The sequence below is a fragment of the Myotis daubentonii genome, chromosome 18 (assembly GCF_963259705.1).
Source record: "Myotis daubentonii chromosome 18, mMyoDau2.1, whole genome shotgun sequence".
NCBI lineage: Eukaryota > Metazoa > Chordata > Mammalia > Chiroptera > Vespertilionidae > Myotis > Myotis daubentonii.
The window spans coordinates 16,376,843-16,401,948 of NC_081857.1; the positions used below are offsets into that span (position 1 = coordinate 16,376,843).

Here is a 25,106-nt window from a genome sequence, read left to right on the forward strand (position 1 = left end):
TGTGAGAAAGTCCTTGATTTTTATCAACTGGAAAAAACCCTGAAGTGTAGAAAATGCCTCCGACATGCTCCCAGGGCCTGTCGTGGTTCTGGGTGATTAGTGAATGGGCCGGAGTCACGGCTTCTATCTTGGTTACATTCCCTTTGGTCTCGCAGACATAGGAAGCATCGTAAACGGAGCCACTTACTTTTAATTAATGTTTAGAAACCTTTTCTACATGTTTGACACGGGAAGAATCTGTGTATGCGTGGCCGAGTGCACCCCTACAATCACTCTTTTACGGGGGATACAGAACAGAGCATGTGTCCTCGGGTGGGGGATCAGCAGCGTCGGTCACCTCCCCGTGAGATGGTCCTGCCTCCGTTTGCTCCCCCTTCCTCTCGAAGGTAATGGAAAGTGTGTGACATTTTCTCACTCGTCCACATTGTAGGAAAGCCCATGTATGTGTATACAAGCGGCCCGTGTCTGTTTTGAAGGCGCCATGAGAACTAGAGAGACACCAAATGCAAGCATTAGAGAGGGGGACTTGGCAATAGAAACCGGGTCTCCTGACCCAGGAAGACAGTGTATCCTTTGCTCTGCAGAAAACCGGCTGACTTAGCAGTCACTCTTCCAGACTTGGAAAGGCTGGTGCACCGTGAGATAGTTTAGTAGCTCTTTCTGCCTCTTGAAGCACTTTTGTCCATGCACAAAAAGGTAAGTCATGCAGAGCAGGTGGTATGTTGGCTCAAAATGCAAGAGAAGTTTAAAAAGTACAGAAAGAGTCCATGTCTTGCTTTTATGTGGGTTGACTTGTTTGAGTTGATTGCACAGATAACCTGTGCTTACTGTAGAAAACTCAGAAAGTCCAGTCTGAATGATCAGGAAGAGTATCTGTAATCTTACCTTTCCAGAGAAAATCACTAGTGATGCTTTGGTACACATCTTTTGGAATCCTTCCTGTGCATTTATTTTTACTGTATATTATTTTTTTCTGGAAAATGGAATCCGAGTTTACATAAAAATGTTTATAAAGATTGCAATTAGGGCAGGAGTAATAGCTTGAATTTAGAAGGAAAAAATAGGATAAACAGTTCTAGAGAAACTGACAAAAAATGTTTTAAAAAACACAAAGGGTTGCAGAACCACTCTGTGTACAAAGAAGCTGCTAATACAACAATAAATAAATAAATGAATAAATAAATAAATAAATAAATAAATAAATAAATAAATAAAAGGCTAGCCTGATTTTCCCCCAGTTTTGTTCAATCTGATTGTTTATAATATCGTATGTGCAAAACTAGAGCAACTTGCCTCTGTCAGGTTCTCTAAGATAATGTCATCATCACCTTTCTACAGAAAGTGAAAACATTATGATCCTGATTAATTTCCCTTGATGAAACTTACGTGATTCTGCACTTACTGGAAGCGATCCATCTCTCTGACTTAACTGCTGTGTGGGACAGTATCACCTTAAGGGTGCTCTTGTTCTGATAATGGCATAAACTACGTAAAGTCAAAGACTTCCTCTCCCATCCCTGCTTCTAGGGTCAGTTGCAGAGCTCATTGAATGAATGAATGAATGAATGAATGAACGAACCCATAAATGAACAGTTACCCTGCTGTGAGGGCACTGTGTGCCAGGCACTGTCCTAAGTGCTTCCTGTGGATGAGCTGATTGGACCCTCACACCTCCTTTCTGGTGACATGAATGCCTGATTATCCTGGGAAGGCCCTACATTTCTTGGGAGGCCTCAAGCTTTGTCCCTGATTAGCACTGTTGGAAGGTGTAAAATCGTAGACTCAGACTTCTGGACCTGCTAAGTAACTTAAGGATCATGTTATTTACGGCCAAGGCTACGGACGCAAAGGGATTAAGAGGCCTGCCCAGCGTCATATCGCTGCTTCGCTGTAGAGCGGGCATAAGAATGCAGGTTTCAGTCCGGCCGTGTGGCTCAGTGTTTGAACATCAACCTATGAACCAGGAAGTCACAGTTTGCTTCTTGGTCAAGGGCACATGCCCGGGTTGCGGGCTTGATCCCAGTAAGGGGGAACGCAGGAGGCAGCCGATCTTTGATTCTCTCTCATCATTGCTGTTTCTATCTCCCTCTCCCTTCCTCTCTGAAATCAATAAAATTACATTAACAAAAAAAAAAAGAATTTAGGTTTCCCGACCCCCCAACCGGCGTCCCACCTGACAGCACTCTGCCCTCCTCCTCCCAGAGCGTGCCTTGTGGGTAGGCTCCCTTCCTTTTGAGGGCACTTACATCAGTAACTGTCAACATCACGTGCTATTTACATTCACATTCATTTTGAACCAAGCATATGAATAAATAGTGAACAAATCATATGGAGAAACGTCAATATTAAACTTCTTTCTCCCAGGAGCTTGTTGTGGTTAAACATCAGAGACACACCATTGACAGTTCAGAAAACCAGTCTCTCACAGGTCCTGCAGAGGCCTCTTGTTAGAGTTCCTGGGGTCATAGTGGACCTCGTTCCCAGTTGTCAATCACTGTCCCTGGCAGATGTTCCCATCAGCATCCCCAGGCCTGGAGCCCTCTTGGCCTCTCTCTGTTTTGCTTTGCATCTGGGAAGGGCGCTGGCTTGCCCGCAGGGAGCTGGACCCACCTGCCCCTACCTCATGCACCACGCTCTTATTTTAGGCTTTGGCTAAAAGCAGATCCTCCTCTCCCCCGTGTAGACCTTGCCATTTCTTCCTCTCCCCGCTCTCAGTTATATTAGGCACGGCGTCACTTAACTCTGCGGAACATCCTGGCACAGCACTGGAGCCAGGGCCTGTGCCACACACAGCGTTCAATCACTAGGTGACACCGTGTCCTTCCTCCTTGGAACGGGGTGGAGGGGAGGAGGAGACGGGGGAGGGAGTCATCTTCATTCATTCGGCAACTTTATTGAGAACCTCGTAAAAGTCAGGCACTGTTCTAAGTTCTGGGGTTATAGGTGGGAACAAAACAAAGTTCCTTTGTTGTAATGGGTGGGGGACACAACACTAAGCCAGGAACCTAATGAATGTGTAATATATCAGGTGGTGAGAGGTACTAAGGAGAAACATAAAGATGCAGAAAGTGCTGTTTTGGGCAGGGTATCTATCCATGGCAGGTGCCCAGAAAAGGCGATTGGAGCAGAGACATGGAGGAACGAGGGAGTGGTGTTATGGGTGTTTAGGAGAAAGTTCCAGCCAGGAAATACAGCAGGTGCCAAGGGTCCTGAGGCAGGAGCGTGCCTGGTTTGTTCAGGGACCAGGAGAGTTCGCGGCCCTCGTGGTGAGGAGGCAGGGGGAGTGACTCCTCCCTTCCCGTGTGTCCTCACAGGTCACCCGAGGCTTTGCCTTTTGCTCTGGGAGGAGAAGCCAGCAGGAGGCTCTGAGCTGAGAGGTGGCATGATTGGATTTTGTTTAACGGGCTGATGACTCTGGCTGCCCTGTGGGTCTCAGGCGGTGGGGGTGGGCAGAGCCAGGCATCCCGGTTGAAGGGGTCAGAGGCGTCGAAGGCAAGGGCAGTCATCACTGTGAAGCGTCAGTGCTACAGCGGGCTGGAAGGGGGTAGTAAGGGTTCCAGGCGTACTCTGAAGGCACAGGTGAGAACATACGTACTCGGACAGACTTGCCCGAGGGTAGTGTGCATGTGAGAGACAAGGGGGGCTCCAGGCTTCTGGCCTGAGCATCTGAAAGAACGGACTGCCCTGTCCTGAGGAGGAAAGGCTGAGGGAAGAACAGACAGCACCCGGTGCCACTGAGGAGAGTGTCTGGCGACTCCATCAGCATCCAGGTGCTCTGACATTTCCCAAATATAAAATGATCCCCTTCACCCCACCAAGCCAAGCCTTCACCCCATTTCTCTCTCTCTCTCTCTCTCTCTCTCTCTCTCTCTCTCTCTCTCTCTCTCTCTCTCTCCCCCCACTGCCAGCAGCCAGTAGGTGCTCCACGCTGTCACACCTGTTTTTTCTTCAAAGTCGGCTATGACCTCCATGGTATCTGGTCAGTTCTCGGCCATCCCTCACTAGCCGTGTCACCAGCTGTCACATCCGCTTCCTCCCCACTCCTTACCCTCTTCTGTGGTCCCACAGCACCTCGTGTCCTGTCCTCCTTCCTCTTCCTGGACTCCATGGCATCACCCCCCCTCCCCGTACTGAGCGTGTATCCTTCACCCTCAACCTGGGGCATAGAACTTTAAGACGTGGGAGAGACAGGAGTACAGTCTTCCCATTTCCTTCGCTGAATCTGCAGGAAGCCTTATGTCTAAATATTCCCAGCAGGTGCCTTGCCACCTCCCTGAGGGCCCCCAGTGAAGCCCTCACGTGCATTTTGTTGTCACCTGTCAGAGGGGTCAGGACAGGTTGTTGTGTGTGCCAGCCGGTTATGTGCCCCGGCGTGAGACCAGGGCTGCAAGGCGGCAGGGCCAGGTCAGGGGCTCAGACCCAGAGCGCTCACCCCTGCGCCGTGACCACGGCCACCGAAGATCACAGTCTGTGATCAGAGAGGGAAAGGCGCCTGTGGGGCCTGGAGCATTGAGAGGCTGCAGAAAGACGCGAGACGCTCGTGAAGAGGCACAAAGCCATGTTCTCATCCTGACAGCCCTGGCCAGGCCCGAGTCCGGGTTATGGGACCGTATGCACCTTAAAGGATGTTTTCATCTCTGGCTGTTGTGAGCATCGTGGTGTTTTCCGAAAGGAAGCATGTTTCCCTTGACCTCAGCCAGGAGGACTTGTTGCATCCTCCCCTCTCGAACTTCATTCCAGTACGTGTGCGTTTAATCCTATTTTTTCACCTTCCCAGAAAGAAGATTGGCCCATGCACAAGCTGGAATGTTCTCCCATGGTTGTTTTTGGGGAAAACTGGAACCCCTCCGAGACCGTAAGGCTCACTGCGAGGATTCTGGCCAAACAGGTGAGGACACGGGATAATGCTTAAGTGCGTTTCATTTAATTGTTTTCTTTTAAGGTCAGAGAGATGAGGAACTGACCTGTGTGATCATCTCTTGTTACTCATCCTTGGACCCGTTTCCTGTCGCCTCCACAAGGGCAGGGCTGGGAACACAACTCCAGGTGGAGGCCGGCTTGTCACTTGCCCTAGGACAGTGGTCGGCAAACTCATTAATCAACACAGCCAAATATCAACAGTACGATTGAAATTTCTTTTGAGAGCCAAATTTTTTAAACTTAAACTATATGGGTAAGTACATTGTTATGAACTTAATTAGGGTACTCCTAAGGCTTAGGAAGAGCCACACTCAAGAGGCCAAAGAGCCGCATGTGGCTCGCGAGCCGCAGTTTGCCGACCACGACCCTAGGGCCTAGGCAACTAGGATGTTGCTTACCCGGGGCCAGGAACGTGGCCACCGCTGTGGAAGTCTAAGCTTTTTTATGAGAGAGGATTACGTGGAAAAATACGGCTTTTCAAGGCATGAACACCCGATTGAACAGAATGAGCACAGCCAAGGGAACCAGCCCTTTCTGACTCAGAGGGCACCCCACGCCCCCTTCCTGTACCGTGTTCTGTTCTTCTGGTCTCCTTCCCTGCCCACGTCTAGGCAGGTGAGGGGTGGGATGGGACAGCCTGGAAGGCACATGCAGACGAGAAGAGGAAGCGGAGTGGAAAAGGAGAAATCAAGGCAGGGGGCAGACGGTGAAAGGAAGAAGAAGGGAGGAAAGACACGCTCAAGTGTGAACAGGGCAGCAGTTTCCTCCCACGATGACGCCAGGACGCACGGCTCTCCCCTTGTCTGCTCAGTCCTCACTGATCACCTGTCAGTGAGCTGCCTGGTCTCCAAGGGGCCAAGGTAAAAAGGGGAGGACACAGTGAAATAGGCCACACAGGGCTCGCAAGGCATTTATGTCCATGGAGATACTTGCTAATAACCGGGTGGTGGCAGAGCCTCTACTGTCTTTCTTTTAAGCTGAAACTTCACCCCCCTCTTCTTTATGGCCACCACCTCCCCCCCTTTTAAAACTTTGTATTTTTTATCTGAGCCAAATGGGATCATAATGATTAGCACCACGCTGTCCCCAGACTAAGTTGGGATCCTGGGCCGCGTAAACAGAAGTGGATCATTTCCGAACTCTGAGCTCACCGCTCCGTTATGTTCAGCTGGGGTCAGGTGCTCGCTGAAATGCCAGGGCACCAGCTCAGGGTAACCAGAGGCAGGCAGGGTGTCTGCCGAGGGAGCCAGAGAAATCAGGATTGCTTTTCCTGGAGGAGGTTGACTTTTGGATCCTTACTATACCATTATCCTTAACTATATGCAGGGTACTTGGTCAGAAGGAAAGGGTAGGGGGCAGCCATGTGCCTGGGTGAGGTGTCAGGGTAAATAAGCCGTCCCATTAGCTCTGCAGGCATCCTGGGAGGGTTGGGTGACCAAGCTGCCCCCCGGCCCCCGCCACCATTGATGTTATTTATAGAGTTGTGGTTAAGAACCCAGAAGGAGCTGGTGTACTTTCCTGAATGAAAAGCTTTCCCAGGCAAAATGTACTACCCATCTTAGAGAAATGCGTCCTGTGAATGGAAGATTCCTGCTCCCAACAAGAACTACTGAAATGTGGTGGTGCTAGGAGGGTCGCCCGAATGCTGCGATGCATTTAGTCCCGTTTCATTCAACTCTTATTGTAATTACTACGGCCACTAATAGTCTCTTCAAGGAAAAGTTACCTGGCCACCTTTTCATCTCTGCAGGATTGGATGATTAAAAAAACAGACCATTTGTATTCGAGTGGCTTGCCAAGGATTAGGGGAGCCGGGCTACCCAGCTACCAGGGGGAAGCTCAACATGTTAACTAGGGAGGTGAGCGCGCCCTGCGAGACCACCTGTATCCCCACATTGAATAGCCGATGACAAAGACACGCCTCGGGCCAGCTCCGGAGCCCTGCCTTTGAACTCTTGTCAACACCGAGTTTATTCATGTTCTCAAAGCCTTAGCGGGTTTACTATTGTCAGCTCCTCTGGGGACGCCTAGAACAAAGGCCGCCACGCGTTTAAAGCGAATCCGGGCTCACAGACGCGACCCAAAGTGTTCTTTTTGAAACACGGAATTTGAGATCATTTTAGCTTATGCTTAAAGAAAGTGTAAAATGGATGGGGGGTTTGATTTTGTTCCTTTTCAGAAGGAGAAATAATCAATAGGACGGCTCATCTGTAGGCTCAGGGCCTTTTAAAGCCAGGGCCCTAAAAAGTTGTTTTCCAGCCACTGTTCTTTCCCGTAACAAGCATTTTTTTGAGCCTACTGTGTGCATAGCATTAGCGGGATGTTAGGCACACGGCAGATGCTTAAAAAAAAAAAAAAACACCGAAAAGTTTCAAAGGAGTCTTGGATTTGAACATTGGGCAAGCACTCTCAGAGCCCCAATGGTGGATTCTGGGTCGCTTTCTCGCCTTCATTGAGAATTGTTGCTTTTCCTTGATGGGGGTGTAAAAGTGAAAGCACATTTTGCCCTGGTTGTTAAAATCCGTTTCTGTGTGATTTCTTCCCCGATTACTAGAAAAGCCACCCGGAGAGAACGCCGTCAGAGAAATTGTTAATGGTGAAGGAGTTTGAATCGCGTAAGTGTCTCTGTGACGGGCGGCGTGGTTACTTTTTCTCCACATTTGACGTGGATGGGGCAGGACCGAAGACAGGAGGTGACAGCTTGTCTCGGTGCGGGTGGTGATCTTATCATGAATAGTTTTTACTTTTTGTGCTGTTTTGAAAAAAATGACTAAAACTTGTTTTTCTGAGTCGACAGGATTACTGGGAAGTAATTAATGGGAAGTAGGAACTTGCACTATGAGTTATTGCATTCCCAGCCATCTCTCCGGGCTCTCCCGGCCTGCTGAATATTTTTGGGTCCTTGCTGAGTTGCAGTCCTGTAAACAGCCTATGTCTTTACTGAAACTCTTTAAATGGGGGGTTCTCTGGCTTCTCGATAATGACACCGATGCCAGGGCTGACTGGGGGCCCGCAAATGGGTTGAGGCTGGTTATCGGTCACGGCCACGCATCCCTGACCTCATGGCCAGTTGAAATGTCACATCCTGAGTGACATCAGGTGTCAGAGGAAGAGAAGAAATAGCAGCTTTTCTTCCCCTCGGGTTCATCTGTTAGACTGAGTGATGAGGGAGGATATTTTCTGGGGTTCCCCATACGTTTCCTGTCTCCTTCATGCCATTTACAGTAAGAGAAGGGTGTAGCTAGAAACCCAGTTTTCTGCCTGCTGAGTCACGGTGTGTTTGCCCACAGATCTGGATAAATTAGACAACGAGAAGAAGGATCTGATTCAGAGTGACATTTCTGCTCTCCGTCACTTTTACTCCAAGCACCTCGAGTTCCCTGACCAGGAGAGCCTGGTAGCGCTCTTTGCACAGGTAAGGGGCACAGCATCAGGGGACACTGCGAGTAGCTTCCCCGGCCCGAGCCCTGGCCCCAGCACAGGCCCAGGGAGCGTGAGCAGAAATAGAGTGATGGCCTCTGTGAGCACAAGGCTCCTGACCTGTCGGACCCTGTTTGGCATGGCCTTGCTAGGTGACCTTGAGCAGATCAGGGTCCTCCCGGTGCTGGCCTCGAGTTGGCGGGTGGAGCACAGGAAATTCACCCTCCCTCTGCTTCGTGTCCCAGGAAGAGTTTATGAAAACAGAGGCCTTGCCAGTGCCTGGGGCCATGGCACACAGAGAGCTCTTTGAAAAGAAAAGCCCGCTTGAGGATCCCACATTAAATTTTACCTTTCTTCCCTTACACCTTCCATCCTGACAGCAGCATTGTTTTATTCCCACCAACACGGTGCTGATAAACCGAGGCACGTACAGATGTCCCCAGAGAGGCCCTCTCCACGGCCTGGAAGAAGAGTCCCCCCAGAGGGGAGTCCCGGGGGTCTAGGTGCAGGGAGCCTGGCCTGAAATCTTTAGAGAAGCCCATATTTACCCAAAAGATATCATACAAAATTAGAGAAGGTTCTAGACAAGAGCAACTTTACAGGACTGGGAAGGCTAAGGCTCGGGCTCGGGTAGAACAGAGAAGAAAGTGCCGCCGGCGCCCTCGGCTTCCTGTTACTGCGAGGGGGGCCCTTCCTGCCACACCTGCTGGATCGGGCCTCCCTCCCTAACAGGCCTGCGTTCCCCCTGACGCTGAACGTGTGGAATACGCCCCGTGGCGCCAGGAGCTGCATTCCCTGCCGGAACTTCAGGCTCTGGATATAGAAAGGAGCTTGGGTACAAACTCATACGTTGTTCTCAGCGCAGGTTCAGCACCCCCTGTGTCCCCGTTGGCCCAGTCATGGCATTTCCAGGAATGCGTCCTAAGGAAGCAGTCGGAGACTGTGGGCAGAGATGGGCATGCAATTTTTTAGTGTGGGGTTCTCTTTAAAACCAAGAAAAAAAGAAAATATTCTAAATGGTCACCAGTCAGAGTTTGGTAAATAAATTATGGCATCGGCTGTAAGTTATATTTCAAAGAGTGTCTAAAGACATGGAAAAGCATCGATGGTACATTAAGCGTAAAAGCAGGATGAATGTGTGTAATATGAAATACACACATGTGTGAAAAATGATGAAATGGAAGCTCACAGTCAGTCATCTGCTGAGTTGTGGAAAATTTTTGCTTTTTTTGTCGCTGGATGATTTCTTGGATTTTCTACACACGAGCATGTGTAACTTAAGAAAAGACTAAGAAGAAGAAAAAGATGGAAAAAGGACCCACAATTCTCCCACTTTAAAAATTACACGTATGAAGAAAGAAGCGACCTTCACCACTGCCCACCTTCCCTTCAGGAGCAGGACTGCTGGCAGTTGGATGCCCTCCTTCAGAAACAGATGCATTTCTGTTGTGGGACTGTCCGTTACAAAACAGACAGAGCGATGCTTTGTGAAGAAAACGGGGGTTCAGGTTATGATATTAAAGTACTGACAGTGCAAACCTCCCTGTTTTTCATATTATTCTGATTTACAGCGGACTTTGTTAAGGGTCCCAAAACAGTGGATTTGGGTAACCAAGGACAGGTGAGGTAGTGACTTCTCTTACATTTTTTAAAGAACTAGATAAGTGACTTTTTTTTCTGCGTTAGTTGAGGCATGGTTATGTGAGAAAGCAGAGGAGGTGAAATAAAAATATGCGGTATCTTCTCTTCACTTCTAGCTGTGAAAAAAAGAGAGCTTTTCCTCCAAGACAGAAATGCATGCTGGCAGGACTTCTCAGTGGTGGCATAGTGGATATGGGACCATGTTTTTATTACCAAAAATCAAGATCTCCTAAGCAGTATATTTGTGGTGAAAATGACTGAGAGTCTGAATTGTGAACTGACTCAGGAAATCCAGGAGATAGATACAAATACATGTACACACACACATACGTACACACACAAACACATATATACACACACACATATATTCACTCACACATGTATAACCATAGATAATGAATTCCTTTGTAGATTTATGTTCATCAAATCATAATATCCATTCTGAGATACACAAACTCACCCACACATATATATATATATATATTTTTTTTTCATATGTACATTTGAAAATGGACACTCAATGTCCCCAAAGAAAACTCTAAAACAAAAATAACAAGTGCTGTCCCAGCCTCACACCACGCTCTGGTCCTGCCTCTCGGCCCCCTGTCTGCTGCTCCATCCTGCGAGCCCGTTCCTCTCTGGCTCACAGGAGGGTGGTGGGTTAACATGTGGCCCAGCTGCAGCTGGCGGCCAAAGGTGCCTGCATTCCCACCACAGCACGGAGGTGCATTTTAATTGCTCGGAGCATATGCATGGTTGGGAAATGCATGGTTGGTGTGCAGCCTACATCTAGTCTAAATGCTAATTATGAGACTAGCTTTAGCGAGGCACTTAAGCCTGATTTGACTTGTTGTGGGGGGGCGGGGGGGAAGGACTATGGCCCATGCATCTTTCTTACCACCCAAGTTCACTTTTCTCCTCTGGGAATATTTCAGAGGCAGGGAAAGCTGACAGGCAAATTGCTGTGTAGTTTGGCTTAAACACCATCACCGCCTCCGAGAAAGGAACAGTGATGACACTGTGCTTGTAGGAGCCTTTGCTTATGAAGAAACACACTCACGCTTGCACAGTAAGAGGAGGCGGGCAGAGGGGAAAAGCCTCCGGCCGTCACAGAACATTCGAGCCTGAGGCATTTGGAGTCAGAGACTGGTCTGCCTGAGCTCCATGCAGAGGAGGAGACGAGGAAGCGAAGGAGCAAGTGTCCCATATCTCAAGCCAGCCTGTCCCTAGATCAGTTTGGAAATTGCTGCTAAATTCTCTCATTCATTCTGCAAACATCTTCTGTCGTCTTGTGGGTCCCAGACAAGGCGGAGGCGTGGTGGTATCCAGCCTGAGACTCTATATACATCACTCAGTACTCACTAAGGTGCAGGACACACCGTTCATGCTCCAGTAAACTTTGTTGAATGAATGGAAGTCCTAATTAAATTCTTACCTATTGTTGATTGATAGTCATTGCTTAATGGTAGTTGGTTAATGTCCTGATGACAGAATAGGCCTGGATACTTGAAGTTGGCCCAGAAAAGTGGAATGCTGAGTCTTCTACATAGAAATGCCCAACATCTCAGGATTCCAAAGGCTGTGTATTAGTCTACTAATCCTCAGTCCTCTCTTTTTATGTTGAACATTGTAAATAGGTTGAATTGTCAAAACGGTAAGTCAAACCCATCACAGCCTTAACTTCTCTGTGTAGCAAGATTCCCAGGCCTTTGACATTGGCCCTTTAATTGTAAGTAAAACTGCCACATTAACATGCATAGGACAGAATGATTGTCAGAGAAACTTGGTGCAGTATAAAGAAACACCCGTGTTTCTAACAGGTTTGCTGTCAGAATGTCTAGTTTGAATTCTGACTCCTTACTTTCCCACTTGCTCCTTATGTGGCCTTGATCAAGTGACTTAAATCCTTGACCTCTCTGAGCCTCAGTTTCCACATCTGTAAAATGGGTTGTGCCAGAGTAGCAGTACAGACTGCAAGAGGTAAATATGCAGCACCTAGCACAGTGCCTGGCCCAGAGGAAGTGCTCCTCGAATGCTCGTTTTCAAAAGCCCGTTCATCGTCCTGAAATGCAGCAGTGCTGTGTCTCTGCTGAAGAGGGTGGTCCCCTGACACCTTCCTATCAGCTCGGGAGGACAAGACTCCACCTTCGCTGCTGGCATTGGACAAGTCACCACTCCTCTCTGACCTCAGTTTCACCATCTGAGAAGTAGAGCGACCGAGTCCCCTTCCAGCTCTGAAACTAGATACAAATGAAGGCACCCACCGAACTGTCTCCCAATAGACTGGGTGTCTCTTGAGGGCACAGATTGTTGCCGTCTTCATCCCGTGTGCAGTGCCTGGCACATGAGTTCTCAATGAATGTTCGTGAGAAGAATGAATTTATGGAGCAACATGACACTGGGGTTGTGTATTCCTCTTTTTTATCCTAGCTCTAAGTTCGACTTCCAGAGTGGTGAGCTGCCCTTGGTATTTTTCAATGTAACATCACATTTCAAGAATGAGAGAGTGGCCACTGGTTGACTCGGGCTGGCCATGCAAGGAAGGTCTCAGCCCCTTAACGCCAGGCCGCTCTGCCTCTCAAGGGGCAGGCAGCAGTAGACCAGCTGTATAAGGGCTTTCCTATTTACCGCCTCACCATAGGCAGTGGGCACCAAAGTAAGTGACTTTTTTCATGGGAGGAAGTCAAGGACACAGGACTCAGAGATGGGCGCAGGATCACACGACAGATCTGAGGCCCACTGGGTTCAGGCTCTCAGAGTACGAACGCCCAGGCAAATATGCAAACGTTAGTCCTTGGACCTCCGTGGTCTGTGCCATTGGGCTACTGCGTGTAGGTGGGTGGGCAGGCCAGACCAAGGGTACGTCCCCTGACAGCTCTGCTTTTGCAAATTTTGTTGGAACAAAGGATGCCTTGGCCAAAAGAAAGGTTTTAAAATCACTAAACCAGAACATCTTCGTCGTGAATTAAAGGTCGGAAATTAAAGCGATGATTTCTATCCAGACAGAAGGTCAGAAATTAAAAGGTCAGACATGAAAGCGATGATTTCTATCCAGACAGAAGGTTTAGCGCATTATTTTGTTTTCTTTCTCCCCCTTTCTCACCGCAGGTTAACTGCAACGGCTTCACAATTGAGGATGAGGAACTGTCTCATTTGGGATCAGCAATATTTCCCGAGTAGGCTGAGTTTGACTTCTTTTCTTTTTACTTATTTAACACTAATTTGATTTAAAAAAAAAATAGAGCCTACCTAACTGCATGTGACAGACATGGAACTCCAAGTGAATTAAGACACCCTTTTAATTCTGCCAGATTTCAGAATGTTTCCCCTACGTTTAGGGAGCCAAAGGTAGTTGTTAAGAGAACTGCTATGTGTTAAGTCCTGCCCGGTCTGTTATTAGAGAGCTGTTATTAAAGAATGTTTTACAGTGTGCCCTGCTGAGAAATGTGCTTCTTTGCATATCGGCGGTTATGGAAATCTCTGGGTTTCTTGCACTCGAAGTGAAACATTAATTGCCAACCAACAACTGGCCACAGGCTGACGTGGAGACTGTATGAGCTGCTTCTCCATCTGTCCTGTTTGAAAAATACCTGTACAGGAACCGCGCAGCTGGGAGAGAGTGAACTAAAGCAGTGAGCGAGGGGGGAATGTCAGAGAACTATCGAGTTTCGCTTCCTTCAGGAATGCTTCATTCAGGAGAGGCTAGCCAGCTGACACATGGAGCTCCCGGCAGCCCTGGCGTTCATGGATTGCCAAGGATGGCTTTGCCGTGGTCTCTTTGATGGAATGAGTATTTTCACCAAAATGCTTCAGTCCCATGAAATCAAGCCCTGGCTTCCCAGAGGGCGCCAGGAGCCTCCCTGCATCCCTGTCTGAATTAATACACGTTATCCTGTCTGAAATGACCTTGCTTAGTACTCACAACAGGGGCTTCTGGCTTTAGGTCAAAGCCATTGCAGGAAACCTTGACCCACACGCCTTTGCATGGATGACGTGTGAGCTCCTGGGGTGTCTGTCTGGTGTCACCCAGCTCTGAGCATCCTGCGGGTCTGAGGGATACAGGTTCCCTGGCAGCCATCATGGGCGTTCCTGAACCACGGAAACAAAGCGCGTAGCCCCCTGATCATACTGTTCCTGGGGCCACAATGCTGTCCTCTGTGGTTTGAATTCTGATAGTGAGGAAAGAAGTGTTTGGGGAAGAAGCTCTTTTGGACACTTGCCCTTGAGAAAAGGAGAAAGGCCACCCTCCTCAGGGGGCTGGTGTTGACCCCTTCCGACCTGAAATGAACTCCATGTCTCCGCTCAGCCTCTAAGGTCAGGCGGAAAGCAGGCGCGGAGGGTATTGTCTGAGGCTTCACTCTCTTCAGCGATTGCCAAGAAAATAACGATGCCCAGAGCAGGAGTTGTTCTAGGTTCTTGGCCTTAGCATTCCCCCACCTTCTTCCTTCAGAGGATACCGAGGTGTGTGTTTTCAAATGGAGAACTTAATACTTCTTCTGCAGGATGGTTCTAGAGCTCTGCTTTTCCGTTGCTGACGGCTTCCCGTGCATGTGTTTATGGGATTTCCCAGGGCCCGATCCCTGTGCACCACTTGCCAGTAAGCCCTATGGGCTGCGGGGCAGGGGGAGAGGTGCTGCCCGCCGTCCCAGACTCAGGGCCACCACCGACTTCACTCAGACCTCTCAGCACCTGGCGCTGGAGGAGGCTGCCTTCCCCCCCGCCCCCCGCCCTAACCCCCTCCTTCCTGCACAGCAAGCCCCGGGGTGGCCCATCCATCCTCTTTGCTTTTTTGTGTGTATTCTTGGGGCAAACGGGAGAGGGCTTTTGGTGGCTGAGGGTTCAGGCAGGTGGCCCCCAGAGCCATGGGACATATGGATGCGAGTGCCCACATGAGCCCCGGTTTGCAGACAGTTTTAATTGGGGGAAAAATCCCTTTGGACGGAAATCAATTGGGCATTGTGATTTCAAAGGCAGCATTTTCAGAGATCAAGCATTTTCCCCTGTAGTTTAGAAATTTCTGTTCTCAGAACTTTGACCTTGATATAATCAGAAAGCTCAAAGCCCCTCGCATAGGCGCGTCTCTGTCCTCGCGTCCCTGAAAAGCAGGCCGCGAGCAGCAGGTGCCGCGTGTCCCAATTTCCCCAATGAGGACACGGAGGGGCAGGGACTCACACGGGCTTCTCCGGGTCTCTCGGAGGATCACAAGCCCTCACTTAGGAAGATGGCACCTCCCCGATGCGATTTCTCAACATTGGCAGAAAACACGTTAGAGAGAATCCACTAATATAAAATGCGGCTTGGAAATGACCGCCCGCTTGTCTCGAACAGTGTACAGTGAGTTGCAGTTCACTGTAGGTGTTGGGTCGTGAGCCAGGAATTCTTGTTGCCATTTTTTATCATTGTGTGTGTTTTTGTTTTGGGCTTAGATGACACTATTTTGTTTTTGTTTGTGTGTGTGTGTGTGTGTGTGTGTGTGTGTGTGTGTTAAAAAATATATTTTTATTGATTTCATAGAGAAAGGGAGAGGGAGAGAGAGAGATAGAAACAGCCATATTCAGAGAGAATCATTGATCGGCTGCCTTCCTGCATGCCCCTCACTGGGGACCATGCCCACAACCCAGGCATGTATGTGCTCTGACCGGAAATTGAACCCTGATCTCCTGATTCAATAGGTAACGCTCAACCATTGGGCCACACCGGCTGGTTTTAGATGTCACTATTTCGAACGGCACATTTTACTTTTCAATACTGTGAAAGTTTAAGATAATCAGTGAATGCAGAAAAATCTCTTAGAATATGATGGCCAGCTCTTAGGTTTGTTTGTTAATGTCCTGCAAAGACCAAGTTACTGCGGCTTAGCATGGAAGTAGCTAAGGTTTACCTAGACCCGTGGTTGACAAACTGTGGCTCGGGAGCCACATGCGGCTCTTTGGCCCCTTGAGTGTGGCTCTCCCTAAACCTTAGGAGTACCCTAATTAAGTTAATAACTGTACCTACCTATATAGTTTAAGTTTAAAAAATTTGGCTCTCAAAAGAAATTTCAATCGTTGTACTGTTGATATTTGGCTGTGTTGACTAATGAGTTTGCCGACCACTGACCTAGAGTGTCAGCCTTATTGAGCACATCGGTTTTCTCTTCTGATTGACAGCGTTGCATTGATGAATCACAGTTGTTGCCCCAATGTCATTGTGACCTACAAGGGGACCCTGGCGGAAGTCAGAGCCGTGCAGGAAATCAGCCCGGGAGACGAGGTGAGTGCGTGGCGTGGGTGGGTGGCTGGGGCGGCGTGCAGACAGCTGTTTCCAGAGGCAGGGCAGAGAACTCTCTGGGTGAGACGGGCTGGGAGGGGTCCGTCCTCAGGCCTCCCAGGGTCAATGTTCAGATCCATGACCTGTGGCTCAGAGTCCCATGTGTTTGGCTCCCACTTGGTGCTTGCCATTTCCATCCAAGAGAAAACAGGAAAGAAAAGCTGTGAGTGACGTTCCCCACAGAGGCATGTAGAAGATTTATAGAGAAAGGAGACGGCAAAGGGAGCAGAATGAAGTTCCGGATCGCCTGTGGAGTCCGTATTCCCACCACCAAACAGTGGAGTTGGAGCTTTTCTTAAAATTAGTGAATTTTGACCTATTTTTCTCCCCCCAACAAAAGGCCAAAAGCATTGTTATCTAAAGGAAAACAGCCACCAGTAGCTAAAGAGTTACAACTCCAGCCCCGGCCACGTGGCTCAGTTGGGTGGAAAATGGTCCCGTAAACCAAAAAAGGTTTCGGGTTCAATCCCAGGTTGGTTGGGGCACGTACAGGAGGCAAGTGATTGATGTTTCTCTCTCACATCGATGTCTATCTCTCTCTCCCTCTTTCTCTCTTTCTCCCTTTCCCTCTCTCTAAAGTCAATAAATATATCCTCAGATGAGGATAAAATAAATTTTAAAAAGTGACAACTCCAAATGACATATCCGCCCTTCAAGTCCTCTCAAGTCCGCACCTGAACTTGGGAGAGTTCGCTGTGTAGGGATGTAGTTCGGCCGGCCGGCCAGCTGTGCACACTGATAGGGCAAGTGGAGGCAGCCCGTGGCCAGGAGGCACCTGCAGCTCCCTCCTCACGTGGGGGCCAGGCGAGGACCAGGTGCTCGGCCACGGCTTGGCGGCGCCCTGTCCCTTCCCGCCGGCCTAGCCTGTCGCTGGATGCGGGCTATCTGTCCAGATGTAAGTGATACCAAAAGGAAATGAATGAGTTTTTAGGGATGATGATGACACACGTTGGGTTAGACCTCAGTTTAATAATCTTTCATACTATTTTGAGGAGCCTGTGTGGATTTTAGGTGTGAAACATAACATTCAGTGTGCTGATCGAAGGCCTTGGTTTCTCGGCTGTTGTCAGCCAACCCCGAGCTGAACTGAGATGTTCTTTGCTCAGTTCATCACGACGAGGGTATCGAGCGTGGGGTCGCAGTATCTTGGTTTCTGGATATCTTGTGGAGACCATCCGGGTGCCTTTTTGGGTAAAACATGCCATTGCAGTCGGTGAGAATGGACATCACCCAGCCGGGTGCTCCTGTGGGCTGAGGGGAGACAGGAGCGGTGGCACTGAGCGGCCTCTGTCGCCATCTTCTGGCTCTCCTGCTTGTTGCACTACGTGGCCCTGGGTCATTTTAAAGAAATGAGGCAGGAGGCTCCTGCCACGGAGGCCAGCGGGACGCGCTCCTGTTGGTTTGCCCTCCTGGACTCTCACTGATCTGCAATGCACTAACCTCATTTCGGGGGAGGCACTGATTTGGGGGTGACCTGCCTTTCACAGAGGAAGGAGCCCATTCCCCAGGGCATCGATGAGCCTCGAGGTCCCCATGACTGCCCTCTGGGTGGACAGAGCTTGGCAGCCCCTGCAAGTGCCCCCTGCCTGCCCGCCAGTGCCCGAGGCTCCTGGCACGCGGACGGCTTTGTGCCATCCATCTGTGCAGTCAGACATTTGCCTGATGGTGTGGGATGAGCAGCGAGTCCCGTCCCAGGGAGTAGATTATGGACAGTTAAATGCCGTCTCCTCCATATGCTCCCAGGCTCAGTAGCAGACCCGTTAGGAAAAGCAAGGACCGCAGACCCCGAGGAGCCCCCGGGTGAGACTTTCCCAGGTTCTCTGGCCCCGCTGGGTGAGGCCGCAGCACGCCAGGCTCCGAGAGGCTGCGCACTGTCCCAGCCTGCCGGGCCCAGCTTCTGGCTCCATCGCCAGCAGATGGAAGGAGAAAGGGAAACAGATCAATAATGCAGCTAAGCCGTCAGCTTGTGAAATAAGAGAGGCCGGGCAGAGAGAGCCCGGGGCCAGCCCCAGGGGTGAGGGGAGCCTTTGCCCAGTGGGGCTCTGCCTCTCCTTCCCGCTTGGACCAAGGCCAGCTTGCTCTCTGGTGGGGGAGGCTGGGCAGTTGCTTTCAGGGCTCCCGTTCCCTGTGTTAGGGGCTCCTTGGTTCTGGGGAAGGCGGGAAGGGACGCCCTCTCTCTCCCCCGCAAGCAGGTGGATGACATGGAGGGTTGGGCGTGTAAGTGTGTCGATCCTGAACGGTGGCCGTCCTCTGCGTCTGCCCCCGCAAGGACACCGCCACGGACGCTGGCAGAGCCACAGGAAGGCTGAGGAGCGAGGGGACCGGTGGCAGGCTGCAACGGGCACTCTTTGGACCCTTAGGTTTTCACCAGCTACATTGACCTCCTGTATCCCACAGAAGACAGGAATGACCGGTTACGAGATTCTTACTTCTTCACCTGCGAGTGCCAGGAGTGCGCCACCAAAGACAAGGTGAGCTCCCTGCTGACGCGCGGGGCAAAGGTGCGGACTGGCCTCTGTCGCAGGCCTCTCTGCCAAACCAGTGCCCCCCCATGTGACTCGGGGGTCCCCGCCCACGGGGTTTCTGACCCTTTAAATGCACCTCCCTGAGACAGTCCAGGGGATCCAGTTCGACCAGGTCTCTGTCCAAGCCTGATGACAACGTTTCCATTGCTCTGCACCAAGGAGAGAAGCACGTGCCCAGGTGTTTTCCTTGAAAAGAAACGACTGCTCAAAAGAGGGAGGGGAGGGAAGGGGAGGGAAAAGCATGTGAGCACAGCTTCCGGGCTCCCAACCTGTTCAGAGTACGTGGGATTTTCTCTGCATCGCCCCGATTATTTCGTCCAGGCCGCCCCTCCTTATTCTAGTCTAGTCTCTTGATTCGTAGATATCAGAACACACATGTTCTAGGTGTCCTGCCCAGATGAGGATTGTCTAGAAAATAATTTGGGTGGGTTTTTGGGGTTTTTTTTGGTAAAAAGGTAAAGGTGTGTTGAATTTCTCTTAGATCCGTTGCCTGATTCCCTTCATCCTTTTGTAACTTTCGAGTGGGCAGGCCTGCACCTCTGCCTGGGAGAATGCACTATTCCAGAGGTTTCCCCATCAGGGTGGTTTCCGGGGGGAGGTGACGCCTTGCATTTGCGGACATTTCCCTCAGGATAAGGCCAAGGTGAAAATCCGGAAGCTCAACGACCCCCCCAAGGCAGAGGCCATCCGGGACATGGTCCGATACGCACGCAACGTCATCGAGGAGTTCCGGAGGGCCAAGCACTACAAGTATATCCTTGACAGCTGTGGGGCGTTCATCTGCATGAGGCGCTGGAGAGGTGGGAGGAGGGAGCAGGGGAGGGGCCACAGGTGCTGGATGTCGGAGGAAGACTGTCCCCCCGTAAATGGGTGAAGGCTCACCGACCATCCATGACTTGGTGTCAACCACATCAGTGTCTAATGTCGATCTTATTTCTTACTTCTCTTTGCTTGGCTAGTTTGGCCAGGAGCTCAATGTGGTGGATGTGCTATTGTCTAAAACTACGGAGAACGGTTCTTTGAAGGTGCTCATTTTGGGGGCACTTCTTTGGGCACAGTGCCAGGGCTTGGCTCATATTGCCTCACCTGGTCATCGCTCTGTATTAGATACAGATAATTTGCCCAAAGAACACAGCTCCCTGGCAGACCCAGGACTCTGCCCCACGTCTGCTGGCCACCACAACCCGTATTCCTAAAGCATTGTCTTGGGAGTTGAAAAGGCATGAGATACTTTATACTACGGGAAGCACTCAAACCAAGTGAAAGGAAGTTGGAGAAAGGCACGTTTATTTCTCAGCGTGGGAAAGAACTTTCCCAGCGTGCGGACTTCTTCCTTAAAAATGCTTCAGCTCAGCCTTGCAGGTTTACATTTAAGGAGGAGACTCCAGATTGCTGATTCTAATCAACATTGTTTACAGCTGATCTGAGGGTCTGTTGCCTGTGGCTGAAGTTCTTCTGTTGTATTTTAGCAGCTGAGGTCTTCAGATTTTCCCATTTGTTTCTTTAAGAAAAAATGTGATTCCTTTCCCTTTGGGTTGGCTTTCTGTAATTGACCTTTTCAGAGGGAGAGGGGACGGGTGGGATGGACTACATGACTCCTTGGCCCCAGTCTGCCTTGGGAGCTCTCCCAGCCTGCGTGGGCCCGCCAGTCATCTCCTTGACCCCACAGCACCCCCTAGCGAGCTGCTGGAGATCTGCGAGCTCAGCCAGGAGAAGATGAGCTCCGTGTTTGAGGACAGTAACGTGTATATGCTGCACATGATGTACCAGGCCATGGGCGTCTGCTTGTACATCCAGGACTGGGAAGGAGCGCTGCGATACGGACAGAAAATCATTAAGCCCTACAGGTGATTGCCGTGGCCATGCCGACCACCTTCGCACGGAATGGCGCCTGGTGGTTTGGAGTGCGTACCTAGGCGGTTTTGCCTTCTCCCTGTCCCCTGTTGGAGCTTGCCCAGACCAGCTTTCTCTTCTCTGCACCCACATCCGTAGGTACAGGGGCAAGGTGCTTCTCCCGTGGGTCCTGCCTGTCCCTTCCACCATCTGGGAGAGACACGTAGGATGGCAGGGAGAGGTTTTGCAGGGGTTGCTGGGGCTAGATTGGTCCCAGGACCTGCCCAGGTGCTATTCACTGTAGCTATTTCAGGCCAGTATTTAAATGCCACCTGTTTGTTTCTTTCCATCATTATTCACACTCTCCCCTCATGTTTTCCTAAACTGCAGCCCAGGTTGCTATTGAGGAAACTTTGGGGCCATTGGATTGGCTGTGGTTATTTAATATCCCCCCTGGGTTTGAAGAAATCAAGCTGGGTTTTACCTGATGGTAATAATGACTATCAGCGACAGGGCAGTTTCCTGTTGAGGGGTTATTAACCCTTAGGGTGGGTCACAGATGGAGGCCATGGCATTGTCCTCTGGCTCTGACTAGCCCAGTGGTTCTCAATCTGTCGGTCGCGACCCCTTTGGCGGTCGAACGACCCTTTCGCAGGGGTTGCCTAAGACCATCCTGCATATCAGATGTTTACATGACGATTCACAACAGTAGCAACAGTACAGTTATGAAGTAGCAACGAAAATAATTTTATGGTTGGGTCACAACATGAGGAACTGTATTTAAAGGGCCAGAAGGTTGAGAACCACTGGACTAGCCACTTCGGGGCTGGGGCAGCCTGGATCCGATCCCTGGGGTGCTTGTTAAACATGGTTCCAGTTTGCATTGCCAGGATCGCCTCAAGACCAAGTGGGTCAGAATCTGGGCACTGGACCGGAAATCCCTGTGTTCCAGAAGCACCCCAGGTGTTTCTCGCGAGTGTGAGAAGCCCTCAGTTCACGTTCTGAGCTGAGGTTACTGTTAAATTTGTGTCTGGTCTGAATGTTCACTGCCCGGCTGGCCCTCTACGTCCCCCACACTGCCCTGATTCGCCAGCAGGGGGAGCCCAAGGGGAAGCAGCTCCGAAAATCTGCTCTGAGAAACAGAATTTGCTACTTTGGGGATAATCGCAAAGCCTGTCCTTCTCCCTGCGGATGAGAAAGTCCTGTGGTCTTATGCACACTTTCCTCCATGAGATCTGGTGGGAGGAGAAGGGGAAGGAGAAGGAGAAGGAATGAGATCATCTCAGCCTTGCGGTTTCTCTCCCAGCAGGAACTGGCTTTGCTGGATCCTTCCTGAGCTTAGTGAACCCCAGTCGTGGTCTTCTGGAGGCAGTTGGGGTGCGGGGACAGCATTGCCCCAGAGCCTGGCCCCTGCCCAGGAATACAGCCAGAATGAGTGTCTTTTGGGCGAATCTTGAGAGTAGAGCAGTACCAACCAGCCTGTAAAGAAACACCTCCTACACACACCCCAACACACATCCTCTCGCCTGCTGGTCTCTGTTCCAGGGAGAGGGCTCTCTTCTAGGCGAGCCCCATCTGTCAGTCCACTGGTTAAAACCAGACGGCAGGTGCCCACGATGTATGTATAAAGCTCTACTGGACGACAGAGAAAGAGTATCTAGAGGAAATGGGAGGTGTTCTCCTGACTTCAGAGCTTAGAGCAGTGGTTCTCAACCTTCTGGCCCTTTAAATACAGTTCCTCATGTTGTGACCCAACCATAAAATTATTTTCGTTGCTACTTCATAACTGTACTGTTGCTACTGTTGTGAATCGTCATGTAAATATCTGATATGCAGGATGGTCTTAGGCGACCCCTGCGAAAGGGTCGTTCGACCGCCAAAGGGGTCGCGACCCACAGGTTGAGAACCGCTGGCTTAGAGTTTTGGTATAGAGGGTGATTCAAAGCTGGGGTCTCGAGGCATATCAGTGTGTGTATGTCTTTAAGTATACTCTCTCTTTAATAGGAGGGGACAGGCCTCATGCCCTCATTATAGGGAATTTACCCGAAAAGATGGTTTCCCAATACCCTGCTGTGGGTGCACCTAAAACAAAAATCTGATGGGGATTGAATGTCTTGTTTGTAACTATTTTTTGTATAGAATTTCTCCCGCAGTTTCTTATGTAGCTTTTCAGAAACACACAGACTGTATGTGCCTCCAGGTGATCCCCGGGGCTGACCATCCACAGTCTCCGCCCACACCTGCCGGGTGGGAGGGGCGTGGCTTCCGTGGGGTGTGGCACCACCAGCTCAGCAGCCACGCAGCCTGTGCACGGCCTGTGGGCTGCCCGGCGTCCTCTGACATGGCGGCCTGTTGTCTCTTCTCCCCTTCCAGCAAGCATTACCCGCTGTACTCCCTCAACGTGGCCTCCATGTGGCTGAAGCTGGGAAGGCTGTACATGGGCCTGGAGAACCGAGCTGCCGGAGAGAAAGCCCTGCGGAAGGTACGTCTGAGACCCGAGGCTCGGCTTCTCGTCCCCGCCCGGCCTCCTCAGCATCCTTTCTTCATCCCTCGCGAGGCTCTTGACCCCCCTCTGGCCATGGCAGTGGGCGGTGTGGGTTCGGCAGATGGGGGGGAATAATTGAGCCTTTGCTAGTTGGCGTCCAGGCCCTCCTGTGCCGAGGGGTGCACACGTGGGGAGGGGTCGGCTGGGATGGGAGGCTCAGCCCACACCTGGGAGACCACACTGCCTGTTCTGTGCCGTGGGCAGAGGCCACCAGGTAGGTCAGTTCCATCCCAGGACCCTGACATGTGGCTTTTCTTTTAATTCTCACGAAAATGAGATATTTCTGATGAAGAAATTGAGATGCGAACAGGTTAAGTAATTAGCCTCAGGTATGTGCTGGGGCCTTGATGTAAACGGGCCTTTCTGAGTCGAAGGCTTCAGCTCCCTCCACTCATGTTGTGACTAGCAGGCAGGGAAACCAGGAAACCAGGACCCTGGGCAGCCTCCGCCGGCCACCCAGCGTCTGACAGCGGCCCTGTGCTGCCCGTGGGAGAGGCCGAGCCCGAGCCCACCTCACGGCAGTGCAAGTGTACCATAGACTGTCCTGGTCGTTTATGTAGAATTGATAACATGAAACCTTTGGGACAGCCTGTGTACTCCTGTCGGAGAATGTTTGTAAAAGTTGGGGCCACCAACTAGCCCAGATGCCCCAAACCTTCCCAGATTCTCCAAACCTTCCCAGACTATTGGGGAACATGGGAGTCAGGGCCCCGCCAGGCTTGGAGTGTGAGTTAAGTATAACATTTTCCTTTTTTAAACCAGTGAATTTGTCTGTTTATCGCCTTAGTTACTTGGGGGGAAATTAACCTGTTAGGTCACAATTGCAATGGGCTGGTAGGTAATTAAGTACAAGGTCAAAGAAGGGTAGGGTAGATTTGAGCAAGGATCCTGAGTCATGAAAGGAATGCGGAGGGTGAGGCGAGGCATCTAACAGGTGATTCCTAAAAAAAACCCCGACGGGTGATCCCAAATGGCCTGCACTCTTCCTTGGCCTGCCTCCTATTGGTTTGGGATCTAGGAACAGAGTGGAACAGTAGAAAGAATGCTGTCATAGTCACAGGCCATCAAAAATCCCACTTGGGAGAATGGGAGTAATTTGAGTTTTTCTATGAGTAATATGGTTGAGTACAAAGGAGCAAAATAAATTCTTATTCAATATATTCTCTCTATATGCCAGGCACTATTCCAAACACTTGATGTGCATTAACTCTGAGAGGCACAGAGTGGTTAAGTAAATTGCCCAAGGCCACACAGCTAGGAAGCATTGGAGCCACTGGAGACTTTTGTACTTGATATCGCTTCGCTCTAAAAGAACCTTATTTAATACATTCTCTCTAACTGCCAAAGTGAAACTTGCAGCGATTTTTAGGTTTGTTTGGGTTTTTTTTTAAGAATATGTATTAAGAGGAAAGCATGAACTTTTTGAAAGGGAAAAATGATTTCGTCATGTCTTACAGATTAGTAATGTAACCTTAAAATCAAACAGGTTTGATGTAAAGTTCACTGTGACTTTTCTGTTCCAGCATAGCTGTTTACTTGGCTGACTGTAGCCAAATGCATCCCTAAAGCATTTTTTTACTCAAATCTTAGAATATTGGGGCAAAAAAATGTCATGCAATCCATTTCTCTGTATCGTTTCTTCAGCTATTGCAGTGGTAGAAACTGGGTGACTCTTTGGTTACTAGCTAATCTTGTCCTTTTTCAAAATCCTCACCTGAGGATATGTGTGTGGTTTTTATTTAATTTTTAAAAAATATGTTTTTGATTTCAGAGAGGAAGGAAGAGGGAGAGAGAGAGAGACATCAGTGATGAGAGAGAATCACTGATTGGCTGCCTCCTGCACACCCCCCACTGGGGATGGAGCCTGCGACCCGGGCATGTGCCCTTGACCCTTCAGTCTGCAGGCTGATGCT

At 50.1% G+C, this 25,106-nt stretch overlaps 1 protein-coding gene across 1 annotated transcript in view; it reads left to right on the forward strand.

Moving 5' to 3' along the window:
• SMYD2 (SET and MYND domain containing 2) overlaps positions 1–25,106 on the forward strand; it is a 52,543-nt gene that overhangs the window by 26,636 nt on the left and 801 nt on the right. The window contains exons 3-11 of the mRNA XM_059674996.1: positions 4,778–4,888; positions 7,475–7,535; positions 8,211–8,335; positions 13,090–13,157; positions 16,131–16,233; positions 18,651–18,761; positions 19,447–19,567; positions 20,488–20,662; positions 23,022–23,130. Coding sequence (XP_059530979.1) covers positions 4,778–4,888; positions 7,475–7,535; positions 8,211–8,335; positions 13,090–13,157; positions 16,131–16,233; positions 18,651–18,761; positions 19,447–19,567; positions 20,488–20,662; positions 23,022–23,130 — 984 coding nt within the window. The remainder of the gene's footprint in view (positions 1–4,777; positions 4,889–7,474; positions 7,536–8,210; positions 8,336–13,089; positions 13,158–16,130; positions 16,234–18,650; positions 18,762–19,446; positions 19,568–20,487; positions 20,663–23,021; positions 23,131–25,106) is intronic.